Source organism: Solanum stenotomum, chromosome 9, assembly GCF_019186545.1.
Source record: "Solanum stenotomum isolate F172 chromosome 9, ASM1918654v1, whole genome shotgun sequence".
In the NCBI taxonomy this organism is placed as follows: Eukaryota; Viridiplantae; Streptophyta; class Magnoliopsida; order Solanales; family Solanaceae; genus Solanum; species Solanum stenotomum.
The window spans coordinates 1,775,828-1,795,982 of NC_064290.1; the positions used below are offsets into that span (position 1 = coordinate 1,775,828).

Genomic DNA, 20,155 nt, shown 5'->3' on the forward strand with positions numbered 1-20,155 from the left:
AAAAGAATAATAAAATAAAATAAATTAAACATAGATACACTCTTTGATTTCCGCCTTATATTAAGAAATTTTATTAATTTAAATTTCTAAAATTAATTGTCCATGTATTTTAAAAATCCTCAATTACTCTTCTAATTAAGGAAATCCATTACAACCAATTAATTTAAGCAAATAAAATATGTATCTCGATTTTAAAATCCAGATACATGTATCTCGATTTTAAAATCCATCAGATACATGTATCTCGTGGATTCAAAGTCATGTATCCTAAGCACGAAATATGATAGAGGGAGTAATATTTGAAACTATCGGGAATCTTAGTAATTAGGACCTAAACTAGTGGGATTTATGTAGTTTCCCCAAAATTTAAAGTGATGAAAAATAATTGTTATCACAAATAAAATATGATGATATAGTGATTTTATGATCATCCCTTGATTGTTTTTCTTTACATTGTTAATGGTATATTTCTCAAATATAAGATGATATTGACTTTCGTATGATATATTTGTAACTGCCCAGAACATTGAGCAACAAGGCTTTGAGAAAGATAAAATTTAATGTTTTGATCTCTTTGTGAATATCTAACACTTCGTGAGATATTCCACATGCCTTCCAATGGATAAGTGTCTTTTTTTTCATAGGCTTGAACTAGGTTTAGGATAGAATAGTCTGACTCGAAGAATTTCTGTGAATAAAGTATTTATTATTTAAAAATATTTATTGAATATTTACCAAGTACATCACTTGACAAGTTTATTTGTGTACTCAAAGTCATAATAAATAAAATCACCAGCAATTTCTCGGAACTTTACTTCTCATTTTTTTAGTTCCTAATTCCCAACTCATATTTGACCTGGTAAATGCTAATGAGATTAGTTTATTAATAAATATACTTGATCAAGGATTAGCTTATTAATCTACAATTTTATAGTACCTTCATTTGCAAGTAGATTTGCTTGTCAGCCAAACAATTAATATAATTGGTGATTAATACCTGAATATTCTCTGTCTGAGTCATACAATATCCAGAGTAAAGGAAGACCTAATTAACAATTATCTTAATAAACTCAATGTAATCTTGATTTAATGTTATTGTTTGAATTTTTAAGTCAATAGTATGGTAGCCCAACTTCTTGGACATATAAATGAAGAACAAAATTGACATAATCAAAAGGATTACGTTGTAGATAAACTAATTAAAATAACATCAATACCAACTAAATAAATTAAAATCTTGCAGATGTGAATAACACGTTTAATCTATTTGAAAATTTGTTAAGTGTTATAACTAAACCTTGTTAGTGCAATACTTCTTGGTGGGTTGGGCCTTTGTTACACCTTGGGCCAACAAACCAGTCCATTTTAAAAGGTGCAAATTGGACAAAATGTCAATTAAGTTAAACTTTTTAGGAAAAACTAGGAAGAAGACATAAATTCCTCCTTGAACTTGTTTCGAAAAGTCAATTACAACTTAAACTATCATGACGATCTATTACACCCTCAATCTTGTTTAAAGTGATATTAATACCCCTTCCGAAGACAATCTCTGTTTTTATGTGAAAATGTGTTATACAGGCATTTTGACATGTAAATAATATTATTTTAACTTTTTAAAACCTTTTTTCCTTAATATTTTATTAGACTATTGCAAAAAGTAAAAGCCTAGACTTTCCCCCTCCTCTCACCATACATTTCTTTCATCTTTCTTCTTCATTATTCATAAATTGAAGGGAAATCAAGAAATTTGAATAGAGAGCAGAAGACAATGAGAAGATTATGAAGTTTAGTGATGTTGGTGGTTGCGATAGGCGGTGGGCAACACCATTGTTGTCGGTGAAACAAATAAAAATTTTCAGATCTGTAAATAATGATCTTTTGAAATCTTGATAATTATGGATCAAAGTCAAGCATTTCATTAGTATTCTTTGTGTGTAAAGTCAAATGTGATATTGATGGCTTGAGACAAAAATAATATTGTGATGATGGTAGGTGGTGCTCCGACGAGAATAAAGAAGACAGAGATAGAAAATCATTTTCTTCGATGAATTTTTGAAAAATTTAGGCAATGTAATCATGAATTTTATGAATAAATGTCATAGGATTTTCAATAGAAGCCATTATCTTTCTCATAATTTTTTCCGGTGATCTTCTCTAGTGAATCCTCCGGCAAGTTTGTGTAAAAATTATGAACTTTAAGTAAAAATTATTAACTTTCCGGTGGAAATCAACATCTTCCCCACTATTTTTTGTTTCTTTTTTAGAGTTCCTTTCTAAGGTAGAGTGATCGATATGCTTATATGAGGATAAATTAAAGAAATCATCAGTGGTGACAAAGAATTGTTGAAGAAGAAGAACTCAATTTATTTTTAAAACAATGTAAAAGCTTTAAAGAAATTGGGGTCACTAATAAAAAGATAACAAAGAAAAAAATGACATAATTAATATATTAGAAATTATAGTACTTAATTATATAATGACCAATGAAATAGTGGCACATGTTTAAATTTGTTATTTTAATATAAATTTTCTTCTTCTCACGTACCTTAAGGAAGGTGAAGACACTTTCTCTGCCATGTCACCTTCTAAGGGGGTATTAATATCACTTTAAATAAGATTAGGTGTGTAATAGGTCACCACAATAGTTTATGCGTGTCACGGACTTTTCGGGACAAGTTCAGGTGGAAATTTATGTCTTCACTACCATATATACTATTATTACCTATACTTTCAAAATATTACATATATTACCACTAATTAAGAGTTTTCTACCATATATATTGAGGAAAATACACTTTGATACATGTATTTTTGCTATCGGATTCATAAAAATAGGGAGAGAGGCAAACGAGATTCGTATGTATACCAGATACATGCGAATCACATTAGTTACACACTAGATACATCATACATGTATATGTATGTATTTGGGATACCAGATAAGTGGGAAATTGGCGAGTGAGATTTGTTATGTATCCAACAAATACATGCGATTCCACTTGAGTACAATATATTTAGAATAAATTACACATGATTTTGACCCCATTGTATCCCCAGTTACATGTATCTGAACGTATCATAATGTATATGAACAACCCTAAATCATGTAAAATACATAATATTGCAAAATAGATTGTATCTAATTAAGTAATAAGCTCCAAACTAGTGAAATTTATAGAAGTTCCCCAATTATTTATACAAAAAATAGCTCACTTAAAAAAATAAGCCACTTATTACAATATAATAAGTGGTCATTTGACATTTTTATCTTTCAAAATTTGGCCAGTCTTCTTCTTCATCCTTATTCTTCGTCTTCTTATTCTAGTGCCGCCTTCTTTGTCTTCTTCATTTTCTTCTTCTTCTCTTCTTTTTTTATTCGAGGTAAAATAAACGTGAATTGTTTCAAGCTAATTATATATCAAAAGACTCAAAATATCGAGAGGATTTCATATCTAAAATGTGAGGGTTGCTTACTGTTTAGAGGTGATTTTGGGTTGATCGAGATTAAATAATCAGTGTATACTTCATGTATAGTTAAGTTATATTCAAAAAGTTATATTCAATTTTTTGAGTGCATCATAATGTATAGTCATCGTATAGCTCATGTATAAATAAACAATTGTATAGTCCGTGTATATTTTATATGGTTCTTAGCAATATATATCGTACCGTTAGTGTATACTTTCTATGACTTTTAACTATTTTTAAGTAAAAAAAAGCACGATTATATTTATTGTAAAATAAATATTTTATTATATATATATATTTATATTTGAAACTAGTTGTTTAAAGAACTAGACTTACTCAACTTTCAAAGGGTGTACGCAAGAATGGCCCCAAAAAGGATTGGTCTCGAACTTTTGGCCTCACTCAATTAACCACCACATCCATCACAACCCCCACAACCACCTCCACCGCAACCACCACCACCACCGCAACAACAGCCCTGGGACGTAGCGCCGGCCAAAACAACCAAATTCCCATCTTGTAATCCGCGCCCTCCACCGCCTTTTTCCTCATCGCTTGCTCGAGCTTTATCTTTATCATGCTGGCGTTTTCCGAAGTATATGGCGCACAAAAGGAACGAAATCGGTATCACAAAAAAGCTTAGTATAGGCACAATAATTATTAAGTCCATAATAAATATGCTTGACAACTACTTTAATTAGAGACTATTTATAGCAAGTCAGCTGTTCCCAACAAAATTTAAAATAATGAAAATTGACCACAATCACCAATAAAAAATAATAATTCCTAATAAGCATCTGAGTACAATTCTATTTATCTCTTGATTCTTCTGTTTTAATTTTGTACAATATGAACTTCATTTTATCGCCAAGAACGTGTGCAACAATATTTGATGTTATGGGGTATTCGACATAAAGATATATGTATTCCTTTTTATAGGCTTAAGCTATTTTTAGGATAGAGTAGCCTTCGAAAAATTCAGTTGGATCTTAAAATTTGAATATCTTTGTATTTGTATTAAAGAAAATTATTGAATATGTAGAAAGTATATTAGTTGATTGACTTTTCTATGTACTCAAAGTTGTAATAATCAAATCACCAACACTTTCTCGGAACTTTTCTTTTCATTTTTTTTTCAGTTACTAAATCGAGCTCATATTTGACCTAGGAAATGCTAATCATGAGATAAGTTAATTAATCCATATAGTACTTGATTAAATAATAGTTTATTAATCAATTAAGCTAGTTGATGATGGAAGACTAAAAGTAGAATATATAATCTTTGAGTCATATATACAATCAGGAACGGATCTAGTGAAGGGTTCATTCTCGAATCCTCCTAGCAATATATAACTCTTTCATTGATATCCATCTGATACAATTCTTTAAAAAAGACAATATTTGATGTTTTGATCTCTTTGTATTCCAAAATTTTGTAGAATATTTGAAATTTCTTTTCAAAGATAATAGGTGCACTCTTGAGCTAAATTTAAAGTAGAGTAGCCTCTAAAAAAATCAAATACCGGAGCTTAAGGTTTGAAGAGTTTTATATTTGTATTAAAAATAATTCATTGAATATATACAAAGTATATGCTTGATTAGTTTTTTTGTGTACTCAAAGTCGTAATAAATCAAATCACCAGCATTTTCTCTTAACTTTTCTTTTCATTTTTTTAGTTCCTTAATCCTAGCTCATATTTGACTTGGGAAATACTAATGAGATTAGTTGACCTACTTAGATATAAATGAAGATCAAAATTGACATAATCAAAAGGATTACATGTAAATAAACTAAAAAAGCATCACATGAATATCAATTAAGTAAATTAAAATCTTGCAGATGTTAATAACACGTTTAATCTATTTGCAAAGTGTAAAAGCCATAACTTTAAGACTAATTTTACCACAAATTCATATTTTTGGTGGGTTGGGCCTTTGTTACACCTTGGGACTTGGGCCAACAAACCAGTCCATTTTAGAAGAACCGGCCTTACTACAACTTTCAAAGGGTGTTCTGCAAGAATCGCCCCAAAAAGGATTGGTCTCGAACTTTTGGCCTCACTTAAAAAGTTGTCCATTGAGTTTTAGTAATGGGCCTAAATTAGTTTTGCCTACGATGTAGGAGTTCAGAGCATCTCAATAAGTCGGAGATAGTGAACCTATTCAATCGACAACAAGTTTTGTCTCACATGCAAATGTTTAAGTGAACCTATTTGCTTGAAACAATTCATGGTTAACTGAGGCCAAAATTCATGGTATGAACATTTGATCAGCATGACATACCTGAGAAACATGAATAAAAATGAGTGTTTTGGAATGCAACCAATGACAACTTGGCAAAACTTCGCCTAAGAGTCAAGTTATAACAACCTTACAAGTATTATCATTACTAACACCTAAGTAATATATATACTCAAACTAAACACTAACAATAAGCATCATCAATCAAACATCTTACTCAGTATAAGCTTTTAGCCAAGTAACAAAAACTTCCATTGCAATGGCAAATGTTCAAAATTTCAACTTCCCTTACTTCCCTCCATTCCCACCTCATAACTATCCATTTCCTCCACCAAGTGTGTCACCACCCCACCAACCTAATACACCTCCTTTCCCTCCGAAAGTGGCCCCACCACGTCCACCAGTCACACCATCATCACCTCCAAAAGTCGCCCCACCACGTCCACCGGTTACACCGTCGCCTCCAAAAGTGGCCCCACCACGTCCACCGGTTACACCATCGCCACCAAAAGTGACACCACCACGTCCACCAATTACACCATCACCACCAAAAGTGGCACCACCACGTCCACCGGTTACACCACCTGCACCTCCACGTCCACGTCCACGTCCACCCGTTGCACCATCACCGCCACATCATTATCCTAGTCCACCACCTCCATCACCAATTAAGCCACCACCTCGTCCTTTTCATCCTCCACCGCCACCACACATTGTTCCAACTCCACCCCCATCTCCACCAGGACATCATTCACATACCATCATCATTATATTTGTCTCGCTTGGTGGTCTGTTCTTTCTAGCATTTCTCTCAGTTGCTCTGTGCTGCTTCCTTAAGAAGAAAAAGAAGAAAGCCTCTCAGGAAATTGATATCGTGAAAGTGGATGAACACAAGAAAGTCCATGAAGATGTCATAACCCGTCCAGATGGAACAAAAGCTGTCATTCTGACAATTGATGAAGATATACATATAGATGAAGAAATCGTGAAAAGGGAGAAAATCGAGAAGGGTGCACTAGGACAATTATGAGGCGAACATTGTGATGCTACAAACACAACAGCATCAACTTCTAGTTCCAATAATCACAATCATGACCATAAAGGCTGATAAAATTTGCAAAAGACAATCTCCGTTCATATCGTTCTTTGTATCAATGACACAATAATAATCATCACATTATAAAAATGAGAGAAAAATGTAACAGGGACATTACAAAAAAGAGTAAGCAGAACAAGTTAATCAATTTGATGTTTGTTAAATAACCAAAACATGACTTCTTCATATGTTTTTCTAACTCTAGTGAATGTTGATGTATTTCTAACCTTCATGTATGTAATGCAATGCAACCTTCGGTCCTTGTTATGAACTGCTTTAAATAACTATAATCTGGTTCCTCCATTCTATTCACCAACTCAGCTCAGACAGCTACTTCAGTATGAACCTAAAGTCACTCAGCAATTCAAATTAGAAAACAGATAAAGACACATAGAAATGGTGAGAACATGATGAAAAATGGATCTTTGGCCTAACTCAACTCAAAAGCTAACTCACGAGGTAAGAATTGTCTTAAGACCATATAAAGAAGCACATAATTCCCATTCCCACACATGTAGAAGTCAACAGAACAAAGAAGATCTTTGACAGTTTAGCAATTGGAATAACATGCTTCTACTCACTACCTTCCAATTTGTTCAGCCTACTTTGTTTTCTAGTCCGTTTTAACAAAGAATGATTTTTTACCTTTTAGCAACTCTTTGATTTCGACTTTCCACCTGACATGTTTAGCCCATTTAGTAAGAGAGTAAAAAGGCACAAAATTTATAGCAAGATGATTAAAACAAAGGATAGAAAAGGAATCAGCAAGTATTTGATTAGATAATCAACCAGATTTATGTGTCCTAGAAGCTCAGCACAGCCAAAATTAGCAGCACCAGGAGTACAATCTGGTCACAAATCCATCATAAGTACCTGCTATATTTCATCATTTTCCTCTTCTATATCCATGTTCAAATAAATTAAACTCATTTTTTAGTTGGAGAGGGAAAAAAGATTGCTCCTTTTTTACCATGAAGTTCATAGCAATCCCCTCACTCATTTACATAAGATTAGAACAGAGACAGAAACAGAAATAAAAACTGCAGGATTAGTACATAACACAGAAGAAACAGAGCAGAATCCACCAGAAAGAAAGAAAAAATACCAAAATCTAAGTGCAGCCTCAGCAGCCAGAGTCCATATCAAGATTGAAACCCTAATCCATCTGCTACATACTTATTTAAAGTGAAATGACCAAATTTGACCCCGTAAAGAAGCAACGACTAGTTTTTTTTAGTTTCCACTCTCTACTTAGAGCTCGATTAAATTTGAATTTTTTTAGAAAAGTCTCATATTGCCTAATAAAGAGGGCTTCATATTTAGTGAATCTCTGATTAAGAATAAAAAGATGTTTACCACTCTATGCAATTTTTATTGGTTACCAACCGTGGAAGCAATTTCTTTTATGCACTAGCATTTTAACTTTTTACCTTGTTATAGTTTGTAGAAAAAAAACTTAAAAGGTTATTTAGTATAGGGTATAACTATACTAGGGTATAAAAGAAAAAGTATAGGGTATATTATTTGATGTTTGATTTGAGATATTAGTTAATTTTAATATTATTTCATCTCATTTTTATTAAAATGGTAAATTATTATCTTAAATAAAGGTAAATAATCTCAACCATTAGATATACTTCATCATTCCATCTCGCGTACGATATATAATTGTATCAATGATTATAATTGTAATTCAGATTGAAAAATGAGACATCGCGTAATTTTTTTTAAGAAAAAACATAGCTAATGTATGCTTTAGATACTAGTTTCTAGGCACACGCTTTGCGCATAACCCCATATTAATGAGTATATAATATTTTAAATTAAGTTATTAGATTATGTTTTGAATAATAAACTAAAGTTAAAAAGAAAAATTGTCCTATCCTATCTTCCTAAAAGATAACGCTTTTTAAATAGAACGACTTCGAATAAAATTCAAATTCAAATTATTATACAAATGCATTTAATCGTTATTTCGAATTGTAGCCTTTCTTCTTCTTCTTCTTCTTTTTTGGCATACTACGATAACTGCTTATTTCATACATTCATGTATTCTTATAATACATACTCTATAATGATAATACTACAGTTTGCTTTAGCTTTTTGTTCTCGCAATATATAGAGCTTAAAATGACTTTTTATATGATTTTTATCAACAATTACATTGAATTAGTAGTCAAATTCTTCAAATCAATGACCCACACAATATTTTAAAATAATGACTTTTTCTACTTGATATTGATTCAACATATATGAATAGTGATATAAGTCTCTTCATTTGCTTGAAACGGTAAATTATTTAAATTTCATTCAAGTCCGTTTAAGTACTTTTAGATTCTTAGTCTACATGGTATTATAATAAGAGGTAATGAAAAGACTCATTGCATTTATTATATGATTTTTATTTCTTGTGATTTGCTTTTATATTATTTTTTTATACATTGTCGATAAAAATAAAAGAGTAAATTTATTTAAGTACAACATAAATTTCTATTTCAATTTTTCACTCATACTTAACTTTTACATTAAAAATAATTGTACAACTTTTTTTTGCAAAAAAATGTAACTGATAAATTAAATGGCATCAAATAGATACAAATTGTAGATCTCTTTGTAATAATTACTGATAAATGAAAGTAATTTCAAAAGAGTAATAGGTTGATACTAATGACTTTGTAATAAGTGTTTGGTAGATCAAGAACTTACTGTATTGACTTTGCAATTTAGTTGATTCATTAAGTAATTTAATTTTTACTTATTAATATTTAATTGATTAAATATTTGATTTAGCATTGGGAGAAAATGGTAATACACATTTGCACCTGTTAGTGTGACATTTTAATATTATATATCATGTGTCACATTATGTATCTTGTTATGTCCATTGGTGGACATTACATTTGTGCCTCATTATTCTCATCAATTGTATAAGAATGTGGTCATTAGTTGTTGTAACTCTTGTAACCATCAACTCTTCATTTTAACAATTATTTTATCTAATTATTCTTGTAACTTATGTAACCTTTGAGTCATTTATTTGCCCAATTTACTACCAATTGTCTTCCTATTTATTGTAAAAAAGAATTCATCACTTATAAATACTGATGGTTTTACTTTGTGAAAAGAAGAAGAAAAAAGATACAAGAGAAATAGTGTAAGAAAAGATGAGAAGTTTATATTGAGTTAGTGTAGTGAAGAGAAAGTTGAGACAAAAGAAGATATTCTAAGTCTTCAACTATATTCACTATACAAAGAAGAGAGTACGTAATTATATATAGAGTTGTCAATATGGGCTGACCCACCCCATCTGGGCTAGCCCATATAAGCTTTGCAATTTGACGGGCCAGGTTGGGCTAGCCCATTTCTTATGTGGGCCAAAATATGGTCGGCCCAACCCACAAGTGTGTGGGCTACGGGCTTTGCCGGGCTAGCCCTCTTTTCTTAAAAATATATTTTATATAATTTTTTAAATTAAATTATAATTTAAAAATATTATCATAAATATCGACTAATGTTACTACTTATTAATCAAATACACAAAGAAAATTATCAATATAATATTTGTTAAGTTTGATTTCAAGTAAAAACATAAATAGCTAAATAGAAATATTAACCTAATTGTTTTCCAATGATCATAATAAAACACAAAAACTATAATAATATTCCATAGGCTATGGCCTATGTAGTGATTCCTTAGAAATTTTAGAAACTTTATTTTATGAGTACCTATTTTATAAACATAATTTGTATTTAAATTGTAATATTTCAAATTTTAAATTGATTTTGAGTGTAAACTCCTGTTATTTTTAATACTCTATTTTATTTTTATTTTTTAATTAATTTTTATTTGTCCCACGGGCCGGCCCTATCCATATTTCTCAATCCCCACAAATTGACAGACTTATTCAGGCCGAGCTACAAAGCCCTTTTCTTAAATAGGCTCAAAAAATCAAAGCCCAGCCCTATGAAATCACGGGTTAGGCCAGGCTAGCCCAACGGGCCTAGCCCATATTGACGACTCTAATTATATATGTTGAAGAAGGTGTTCTTATGTGGACCTTTGGACTCTTCAACTAATCTGGAGTTGCTTGAGTTGTACGACGTTGTTGGATTAGTGTATCCTGGAGGGGACAAGTCAAAAGTATTACTGCTGGATCGGTGTAGATTATGCAGCAGTGGACTTGAATCTCCTTAAAGAGAACGAGATATCCGCGCCTCAGACTAAAAAAAATTTTGTACCCTTTTGTTCATTTTATTTCAATTGTAATTTATTGTATGTGTGGTATATTACACCAACAATTTTTTTCTATATACTAATAATTAATAACTTTGTAATGGTGCTGGATAGACCAAGAACTTACTGTGATAACGTTGTAATAAGTGCTTGGTAGACCAAGAAATTACATCGATAACTTTGTAATTAGTATTTGGTAGACCAAAAACTTGCAATAATAACTTTGTAACAAGTGTTTGGTAGACCAAAAATTTACGTTATGACTTTGTATAAGTGTTTGGTAGACCAAAACTTACGGTTATGATTTGTAACAAGTGCTTGGCAGACCAAAAACTTACCGTGATGACTTTATAATAAGTGCTTGGTAGACCAAGAACTTACGGTGATAACTTTGTAATTAGTGCTTGGTAGACCAAAAGCCTTCATCGATAACTTTGTAATTCGTGTTTGGTAGACCAAAAACTTACATCGATAACTTTGTAATTAGTGTTTGGTAGACCAAAAACTTACAGTTACGACTTTGTAATAAGTGTTTGGTAGACCAAAAACTTACGGTTACGCCTTTGTAATAAGTGTTTGGTAGACCAAAAACTTACGGTTACGACTTTGTAATAAGTGCTTAGTAAACTAAGAGTCAATTTGTTTGAATTAAAAATTGGTCAAACATATTTGTAAGTTATTTTTAGCTTTTGGAAATGTTTGAAAAAAGTTAAAAATAACTTAAAATAAGTTTAAAATGACTTTAAAAAGTTAAAAGCATATACTTCCCTATTATTCATTTTTTAACTTAAAAGTTACTTAAGTATGATTTTTTTTAAATCAGTACTTTTAAATAGCTATTTTTTTAAGTTAAGTCAAACAGGCACTATTACAATAAGAGCAACTTTCACATATAGCAAACACAAAATTCATATTTGTATGCTATAGCAAAGTTTGCATAATTGTGCTTCATAGCAAACATATATATGTATAATTCGCTATACATATACAATTGAAAGCTATGTCTATTTCGCTATACCTATATATAAAAAGAAGCAATTGTATAATTCGTTGGCTCCTCTTCAGATTTGTATAATTTCGCTAGCAGGCCATTTGTATAAATTGTTGTTAGCCACTCATTTGTATAAATCGTTGACAAAAATATTTGTATATAAAAAATCGCTCTCGCTTTTGCTTATACAAACATAAATTATACATTATATTTGTATAATTTGTGTTGTATAAAACGGGAAAGAGAGAAAGGCAAAAGAGAACTGGGCAAGAAATTATTTGTATTGTATAATTATAAGTGTATAAGACGAATATATATGTATTTGCATGTGTATATACAATTTTCTTTCGCTAACATAAATTATACATTATACAAACATAAATTTTACATTATATTGTATAATTTGTGTTTGTATAAAACGAGAAAGAGAGAAAGGCAAAAGAGAACTGGGCAGGGGAATATTTTTATTGTATAATTATAAGTGTATAGGACGAATATATATGTATTTGCATGTGTATATACAATTTTCTCTCGCTTTATACAAACAGAAACACAATTTATACAATTTTGTTGTATAAAGCGAGAGAGGCGAGCACAGAGGGAGCGAGCGAGAAAGGGAGAGTGGCGAGCGAAAATTTGGAGGGAAAGAGGCGACTGACAAACGTTTGCTACGGGGAGCAATTAAATCAAACAGTAGCTACTCCATTTATTTTAGATTATAAGTTTGTCATTCTGTATAATTATCCCTTCAATAATGACTTTGTAAATAGTTGATTCATTCATTAACTTAAATTTTACTTTTTAGTATTTAATTAATTAAATATTTAATTTAGTATAGGATAGTATAGGAGTAAAATGGTAATCAAACGTTGCATCTACACATATTATATATGAATATATGATGATATGATGTATCTTTATTTTTATTGGTCTAAATAAATATTAGTATACTCTAGAAGATATTGTTGTTTAGGACGTGGCATAACCAAGGCCTCTAGCATCATAACTTTGGATTGACTTTTAACTTTACTACTCCCAAATTTTTCCAATAAATTCACGTGCTTCATTCTCTATATTTTGTAGCACACCAAAAAGAAAGAAATACTCACTAGTAAAGATGAATTTTTTGATGATCAAAGTGTGTTTTTTTCTGGTCCTTATTTCCAATGGTTATTCAACAAAATTGGATTCTTATCCTCCAACTTGTCAAAGAATTGAATGCCCAAATTATGATGTGATTGAGTCTGGAAAAGACTATGAAATTCGTCGTTACGATTCCCCAATGTGGATGTCTACTGAACCAATCGATGATATATCATTTGTTTCCGCCACCAGAACTGGTTTCCTCAGGTATTTATTTTTTTTGACCGTAGGTCATTAGGCTACACTCTACTAGGTGCTCTTTGTCTTATAAAAAAAAGTCATAATCAATTTAATGTGAAAAAGTGTTATTCATATTATATACTTTTTTTCGTGTGTCTTGTCGATTCATTTTTCATTTACACCTCTTAAAAACCCAACATTTGTTTGTCTAGGCAAAACACTTCATTTCCAATGTCTTGAGATTCATATTTCAGTAGACTTGTTTGGAATTGAAGCGTAGTTATCTTTTTACTTAAATGTTAAGTGTATCGATTTGGCATTGGCAGGTTATTTATGTATATTCAAGGAAAGAATGATAAGCATGAGAAAATAGAGATGACAGCACCAGTTATGACTCAAGTGATGCCAAGTGATGGACCATTATGTTCTACTTCATTTGTTGTGAGTTTTAATGTACCAAAGAATAATCAGCAAAATCCTCCTTCAGCTGAAGGCCTACACCCCCAAAAATGGAACGAAAGTAGTTATGCCGCGGTCAGGCAATTCAGTGGATTTGTAGTTGATGCTGATATTCCAAAAGAAGCTGCTGCCCTGAGTGCCAGCATTGCTGGCACTAAATGGGCAGCAGCCATCGAAAAAAGCCGGAGTAAAGATAATAGTACACTTTATACAGTTGCACAATACAACTCCCCGTTTGAGTTCAGGGGCAGAGTTAATGAGATGTGGTTTACTTTTGTTATGGACAGTGCAATTGCCATTTGAGAGGTTATTGTTCAAGAATAAAGTTTACTATCTCATTTTCTTGTTTTGTATTATCAAAAGTATAGTTGAGAAGTCCTAGTTATTATGTATGACCAGAATGTTACATTATATATTGCAAATAAGATAGGTTGTATAATACAATCTGATTCTGAAAATTTGATGTTTATGATACCTCTGTGTGTTGTCAAGATTTTTAACCATAATTCAATTTAGCAATAGTTGAAGAGGGGTCTTGAAGTAACAATAAAATTGTCTTTGTATGACATAAATGGTCAAAGTTCAAGTCATTAAATGAGTCACTACTAAAGTTTATAGACTCCTTACATTACACTTCCTTGGGATATGATCAATTTTAAGATGAGAAAATTGTATATAATAGCAAACTATTAATTCAAATAAATGTTATAAACATAGTTTGATTTAATTGTACCTCATAGCAAACTGTTGATATTTTGCCTCTCTCCTGGTGAATCTCGCTCGCCACTCTCGTTCTCTCCCTCTCCTCTCTCACTTTTTATACAAACGCAAATGTATAAAATGTGTTTGTGTTTGTATAAAGCGAGAGAAAATTGTATATATACATATATTTTCGTTTCCCTCTCCCAGATCTTGCTCGCCACTCTCCCAGATCTCGCTCGCCAGTCTCTCTATCGCCTCTCTCGCTTATACAAACAAAAATGTACAAATTGCGTTTCTATTTGTATAAAGCGAGAGAAAATTGTATATACACATGCAAATACATATAGCTTCGTCCTATACACTTATAATTATACAATACAAATATTCTCTTGCCCAGTTCTCTTTATCCTTTCTCGCTTTATACAAATACAGATTATACAATTGATCTTTTGTATATGTATATCGAAACAGAAACATATTATATACAACTGCTTTCTTTTGTATATGTATAGCGAAATATACATATTTATGTTTGCTATAGAGCGCAATTATGCAAACTATAGCTATAGCATACAAATATGATTTTTGTGTTTGCTATATGTGAAAGTTACTCTTTTAAGATCTTGTGTGAATATATATGAGATGCTTTGTACTCTAAATTGTGTTGCGTGAATGTGAGATGTTTCGTGCATTGGATTACCTTGCAACAATTTAGCAAGTTAAATGATGTTTCATGTGAAAATATAAAAAGGATTATTTAATTTTCTACCTTAGTATTACTGGTGCTGTTAGGAAAATTAAAATGCTGAAACACAGTGAACTTTTTCCTATATCTTTTTATACATTTTGGTTTTGGGGAATAGGGAGGGTGGCAACTATGCACTATGCAGAGTATATTACAACCTTTTTTTTTTTCCACCCGATGTTCAGAGTTCGAATTGAAGTTTTGATTAAATTTGGAGTCTCGATTAAATTTGGAGTCCGAATTGAAGTCTAGACTAAATCTAAATTGCGCACGGTAGGACCTATTGGAGGTAACGCTCCCGACAAGATTTCATCCAGAAAACTAGCAACTACCCTTTTAAACATTTTTTTTTCTTAGGGTGTGGCATCTTCAATCCTAAACTCTATTCTACTCTCCAAATATAGAATTCTCTATTTTTCCACATAACCAACTCCAACCCAATTCTCTATTTTACTATCTAAAAATATATTTTCTCTCTCCTTAATATTATATTATTATTTCTATTGCATTCTTATTTTCTTATTTCATAATACAAAACCTTCTTTTCCCCAAATAATTACTTTATATAATCATGTGATATAAAATTTTATTTTTTATTTAATATAAAATTATTTTATCCTAAATTTCTAAATAACATAAATTGTAAGAAAATATTATACAATATACAAATTCAAAGAAAAGTGAAATACAATTACATAAACATTTCACTTTCAAAATTGTTATGTTGCTCCCATAAATGTTCTATTAATGCATTACAGAGTTCAAAATGAGTATTTTTGTCTTTAATTTTTTTATGTCTAGCTAAAAATTGTTCAAACCGGAGATTTTCATCTACCATCATACCCTAATTTTTTTTTCGAATAGTGCTAAATTTGGAAACGACCTACCGGATTGCTAAATTATTATTGTGATAAATTAATTATTATGTTATGTATTGTATTGTATTTTATCTTGTATTTAAATTCTTATGTTATGTATTGTATTTTTAAATTATATTTTTCATCGTATCATTTTAATTTTGTGCATTCTTATAGGGAAATAATAATAAAATAAAATTATATTATTAACGAAAATTAGAAGAAAAAAATTAAAATATTTTAATTCGGGATGAAAGTAGTATATATTAAATAATATATTTTTGTAAATATTATATTACATTTAAAAAGAATTATGAATATTAGATATTTAATTAATGACATTATATGCAAAATAATATGTTAATTAGAAAATAATAGTAATAATAATAAAATATTAAAAAAGCGAAATAGAGTAATATGGAGGGAGGTTGGAATGCCCATTCTCTATTTTACTCTCCAAATATAGAGAATCGAGAGTAAAATAGAGTGGGTTGGAGATGATCTTGGCAATAAAATTGTACTAAACACTCTTATATATTTTTAAAATCATACACTTATATCTCTTATTATATATCCCTTTTATTTTAATTTATTTGTCTTAGTTTAACTCGGCATGAATTTTTTTTTTTTAAAATGATTTTTTGGACTGAAGTTGCGAGCAATGTATCAAAATACTCTTCAAATTTTGTGATCGTAAATATGTCACTTTAAGATATTAGGTGTAAAAAGTTAGTATGGCTGAATATATAAAATGACGTAGTTTTTCACGTAAGACAAACCAATTGAACCAGAGACTGTAAATGTGGTCTAACTAATAGCCGTTTATCCTTGATGCTTTGTCTGGACTCTGGATTTTTGAGATAATGTTTGCCTAGGACGTGGCATAACCAAGACCTGTAACAACCTTTAACGTTTGTATTCATTTTGATATTTTACTCCCAAAATTCATTGCGACAAATTAAAACAGCAAAAAGAAATAAAGATGCTTAGTGTTGGTATGAATTTGTTGATGATGAGGCTGTGTTTGTTTCTGTTCCTTGTTACCAAATTATGCAATGGTTATTCAACAAAGTTGAATTTCTATCCTCCAACTTGTCAAAGAATTGAATGCCCAAATTATGATTTGATTGAATCTGGAAAAGACTATGAAATTCGCCGTTATAGTTCTCCCATGTGGATGTCTACTGCTCCAATTGATGATATTTCATATGTTTCCGCCACCAGAACTGGTTTCCTCAGGTATTCTCCCACTCATACTTGCTTGGATTGAAGCGTAGTTGTTGTTGTTAAATCTTTCTACTTATAAAACGTGGCTTGGCAGGCTATTTGATTACATTCAAGGGAAGAACAATTACCATGAGACAGTAAAGATGACAGCTCCAGTTATCATTCAAGTGAAGCCAAGTGATGGACCTTTTTGTGTTTCCTCATTTGTTGTGAGCTTTTATGTACCAAAGAAGAACCAGCCAAATCCTCCTCCAGCTGAAGGCCTTCATCTCCAAAAATGGGGCAAAACTTATGTTGCGGTCAGGCAATTCAGTGGATTTATAACTGATGATGACCTTCCAAGAGAAGCTGCTGCCCTGAGTGCCAGTATTGCTGGCACTAAATGGGCAGCAGCCATTGACAAAAGCCATGCTGCAGACAATACTACGTTGTATACAGTGGCAGGATACAACTCCCCATTTGAGTTCAAGAACAGAGTTAATGAGATATGGTTTACTTTTGATTTGGACAAAGCACTTGCCATTTGAGAGGCTCTTGGTTACTACTTACCAAAGGATAGTTGATAAGTCCCTTGTAATTTTGTATGACCAGAATGCTACATTATATATATTGCAAATAAGATAGATTGTATAATACAATCTGATTCTGAGATTTTGGTGGTTAAAACACCTGTGTTGTCAATATCTTTCAACATAATTCCATTAAGCAAGTTAAGGGGGAGCCTTTGAGCAGCGGTAAATTTGTTCCTGTGACTCTACACTCCCTTAGGATACAACCCTTAATCTTGCATGAACACGAGATACTTCATCAAAGGGGCAACTATGCAGATTATTTAACATACAAATTGTCAAGATAATTAGCCACAGTAAGCATATTTACAACTGCAAATTAACAAAAAGGACCACTTGTTCCATTGAACTAGCAAATGATTGATGTGCTTCCATTCAATAAAATATTGATTAGCAAAACAGAAGCACAGCTTGTACCTAGCTAATTCGACATATAATGATTTGGAATTTCAAGAAACTAGACATTATATGGATAGTAAGTTTGTTCATATCTAGGCTCACTACCATATTCTACATGTACATGGGTACTACTATCACTATGAAAACCTTCAGAATAAGGAACAGTAACCTGTCTCGGAATGCTAGCCCCAGCAGTTGAATCCAAAACAGAACCCTTACTTTCTGAAAAGAATCTTGTATGTGGTTTACTACTTGAAAACATACTACACGCGACTGTTCTGTTAGATGAATAATCTGATGCACATAAGCTGTTGATGATGGAAGAGAATGGATCAGCAGCGCTTGCATCCCCATAGTCAACAGTACTAAAAGAGTCTCTGGTACTCTCAGTAGTAAATGATGCTTCATCTGAGCTTGTAAAGAGGGACCAATCACTTGATGTAGCATCAGAAAACTCCGCAGTCATTGACTCGGTATAGGTTCCCACAACCGGCGGTCTATTTCTATTAGCGTTCTTGACGAGTCCACCAGAGGTGCAATCAATTATGTCACTGTTCATTTCCGGCCTATGATTCATATAAGGATCCACACCAACATAAAGACGCTCCGCTTTTGTCTGCTCTGGCCTAGAAGTCTTTGTTGATTTTGGTGGGCAGTGCTTGACAATTCCAGGAACTTGTCTTCGGCTAATCTTTCTTGCTGGTCGTGGAGATGATCTACAAAATTTCATACCAATTCAATATTGAGATCTTATAAAATTTCTAACAAGTCATGAAACAAGCTTCTAAAGGGATGACAAATATGAATTGGCCAAATTGATATCTAGATTATAATTTCTAACATGCCTTTGGTAAAGGTCAAAGCTCTCTAGTGCTTTACCTCTTATAAAATAAGATATATGCTCCTTCCGACATCACCTGGCTCATGGATACAGGGTGTACCTAGTATCAGAACATGCAACTTATGAGAACAGTATGACGAGATACGAAAGCAAAAACAAGTAGAAGCACAATAAGTCATAGAATTCACCTTTGACAGTTGCCTACTAGCATTGTCGCCAAAGGTGTGAAATTCCTCAACAAGAAAGTGACTCAAAAGAAATTAGCAAGCAAAGTGAATCTTACCTTTGATCCTTACAAGCATGGTTCCCAAAAGTGCAGTCAAGGACCAAACTGCTGTATATGTACTAATTCACTTTTCCTTTTCTTTTTATGGCATAGGTGTACCAGAGCAGCTTGTGCATCTAAGACTATTTCACTCGATACCTGCTATCTCCCACCAACACAGGTATCGGGTAACTCTGTCCACAGGACTTAGGCAGATGGGAACCCAAAATCGAACTTGAGACCTCATGGTTCTCCTCCCACTTTATTGACCATTAGGTCACACCAGCTTTACCATTATTGTATGGCTTACTTCAATAAACATTTAAATATGCATGGGAGGTTAAGCTGAGAGTCAAGAAACCATGTTTTGTAGCAAGGCAACTAAAATACATAATAAATGGATATCATGGGTTTCCTCATTACAATACAAGTGATTCAAGAATAAACAAAACAGACATCTACTATTGCTCAATAAGCATGTATACATTGTCCCTTGCTCTACTACCTTTATTATCAGTAAAAAGAATTGATCAGATACATCTGAAAGTAGCACGTCTCTTGCTATCTTAGCTATATTTCTCAAGAAACATGCAACTAACTCTTAGGATTTCTATTTTCCTTAGCACAAGTTAGCATATCGTAACCATTAGGTCTTAAGGACATGCCTCATATGAAGGAAAAAGAAACACTTCCAAGTAAAGAAAGTCATTAACCACATCCTGTTTCTAACTAATGTGA

General features: G+C 31.8%; 3 protein-coding genes and 1 long non-coding RNA gene across 7 annotated transcripts in view; 2 read left to right on the forward strand and 2 right to left on the reverse strand.

The window, feature by feature from the left end:
* Window positions 1-5,761: 5,761 nt before the first annotated feature.
* LOC125877855 (uncharacterized) lies at window positions 5,762-7,022 on the reverse strand. Its single transcript, XR_007447638.1, has 2 exons — window positions 6,258-7,022; window positions 5,762-6,128 (listed from the first exon to the last, which is right to left on the reverse strand). It is a non-coding gene; the product is annotated as an uncharacterized LOC125877855 (long non-coding RNA).
* Window positions 7,023-13,031: 6,009 nt separating this feature from the next.
* On the forward strand, window positions 13,032-14,286 carry LOC125877877 (uncharacterized). The gene is made up of 2 exons (XM_049559162.1): window positions 13,032-13,380; window positions 13,680-14,286. Exons 1-2 carry the CDS (start codon window positions 13,148-13,150, stop codon window positions 14,113-14,115), a joined length of 669 nt encoding a protein of 222 aa, XP_049415119.1. The 5' UTR covers window positions 13,032-13,147; the 3' UTR covers window positions 14,116-14,286.
* Window positions 14,287-17,057: 2,771 nt separating this feature from the next.
* Window positions 17,058-17,994, forward strand: LOC125877876 (uncharacterized). Its single transcript, XM_049559161.1, has 2 exons — window positions 17,058-17,355; window positions 17,438-17,994. Exons 1-2 carry the CDS (start codon window positions 17,099-17,101, stop codon window positions 17,868-17,870), a joined length of 690 nt encoding a protein of 229 aa, XP_049415118.1. The 5' UTR covers window positions 17,058-17,098; the 3' UTR covers window positions 17,871-17,994.
* A 262-nt stretch (window positions 17,995-18,256) lies between these two features.
* Window positions 18,257-20,155, reverse strand: part of LOC125877872 (ubiquitin carboxyl-terminal hydrolase 15) — a 106,861-nt gene continuing 104,962 nt past the window's right edge. For all 4 annotated transcript variants that reach the window (XM_049559151.1, XM_049559152.1, XM_049559150.1 and 1 more), the window contains 2 exons: window positions 19,191-19,252; window positions 18,257-19,027 (listed from right to left, as the gene is read on the reverse strand). In XM_049559151.1, the coding sequence (XP_049415108.1) occupies window positions 18,370-19,027; window positions 19,191-19,252 (720 nt within the window). In that variant the 3' untranslated portion in view covers window positions 18,257-18,369. The remainder of the gene's footprint in view (window positions 19,028-19,190; window positions 19,253-20,155) is intronic.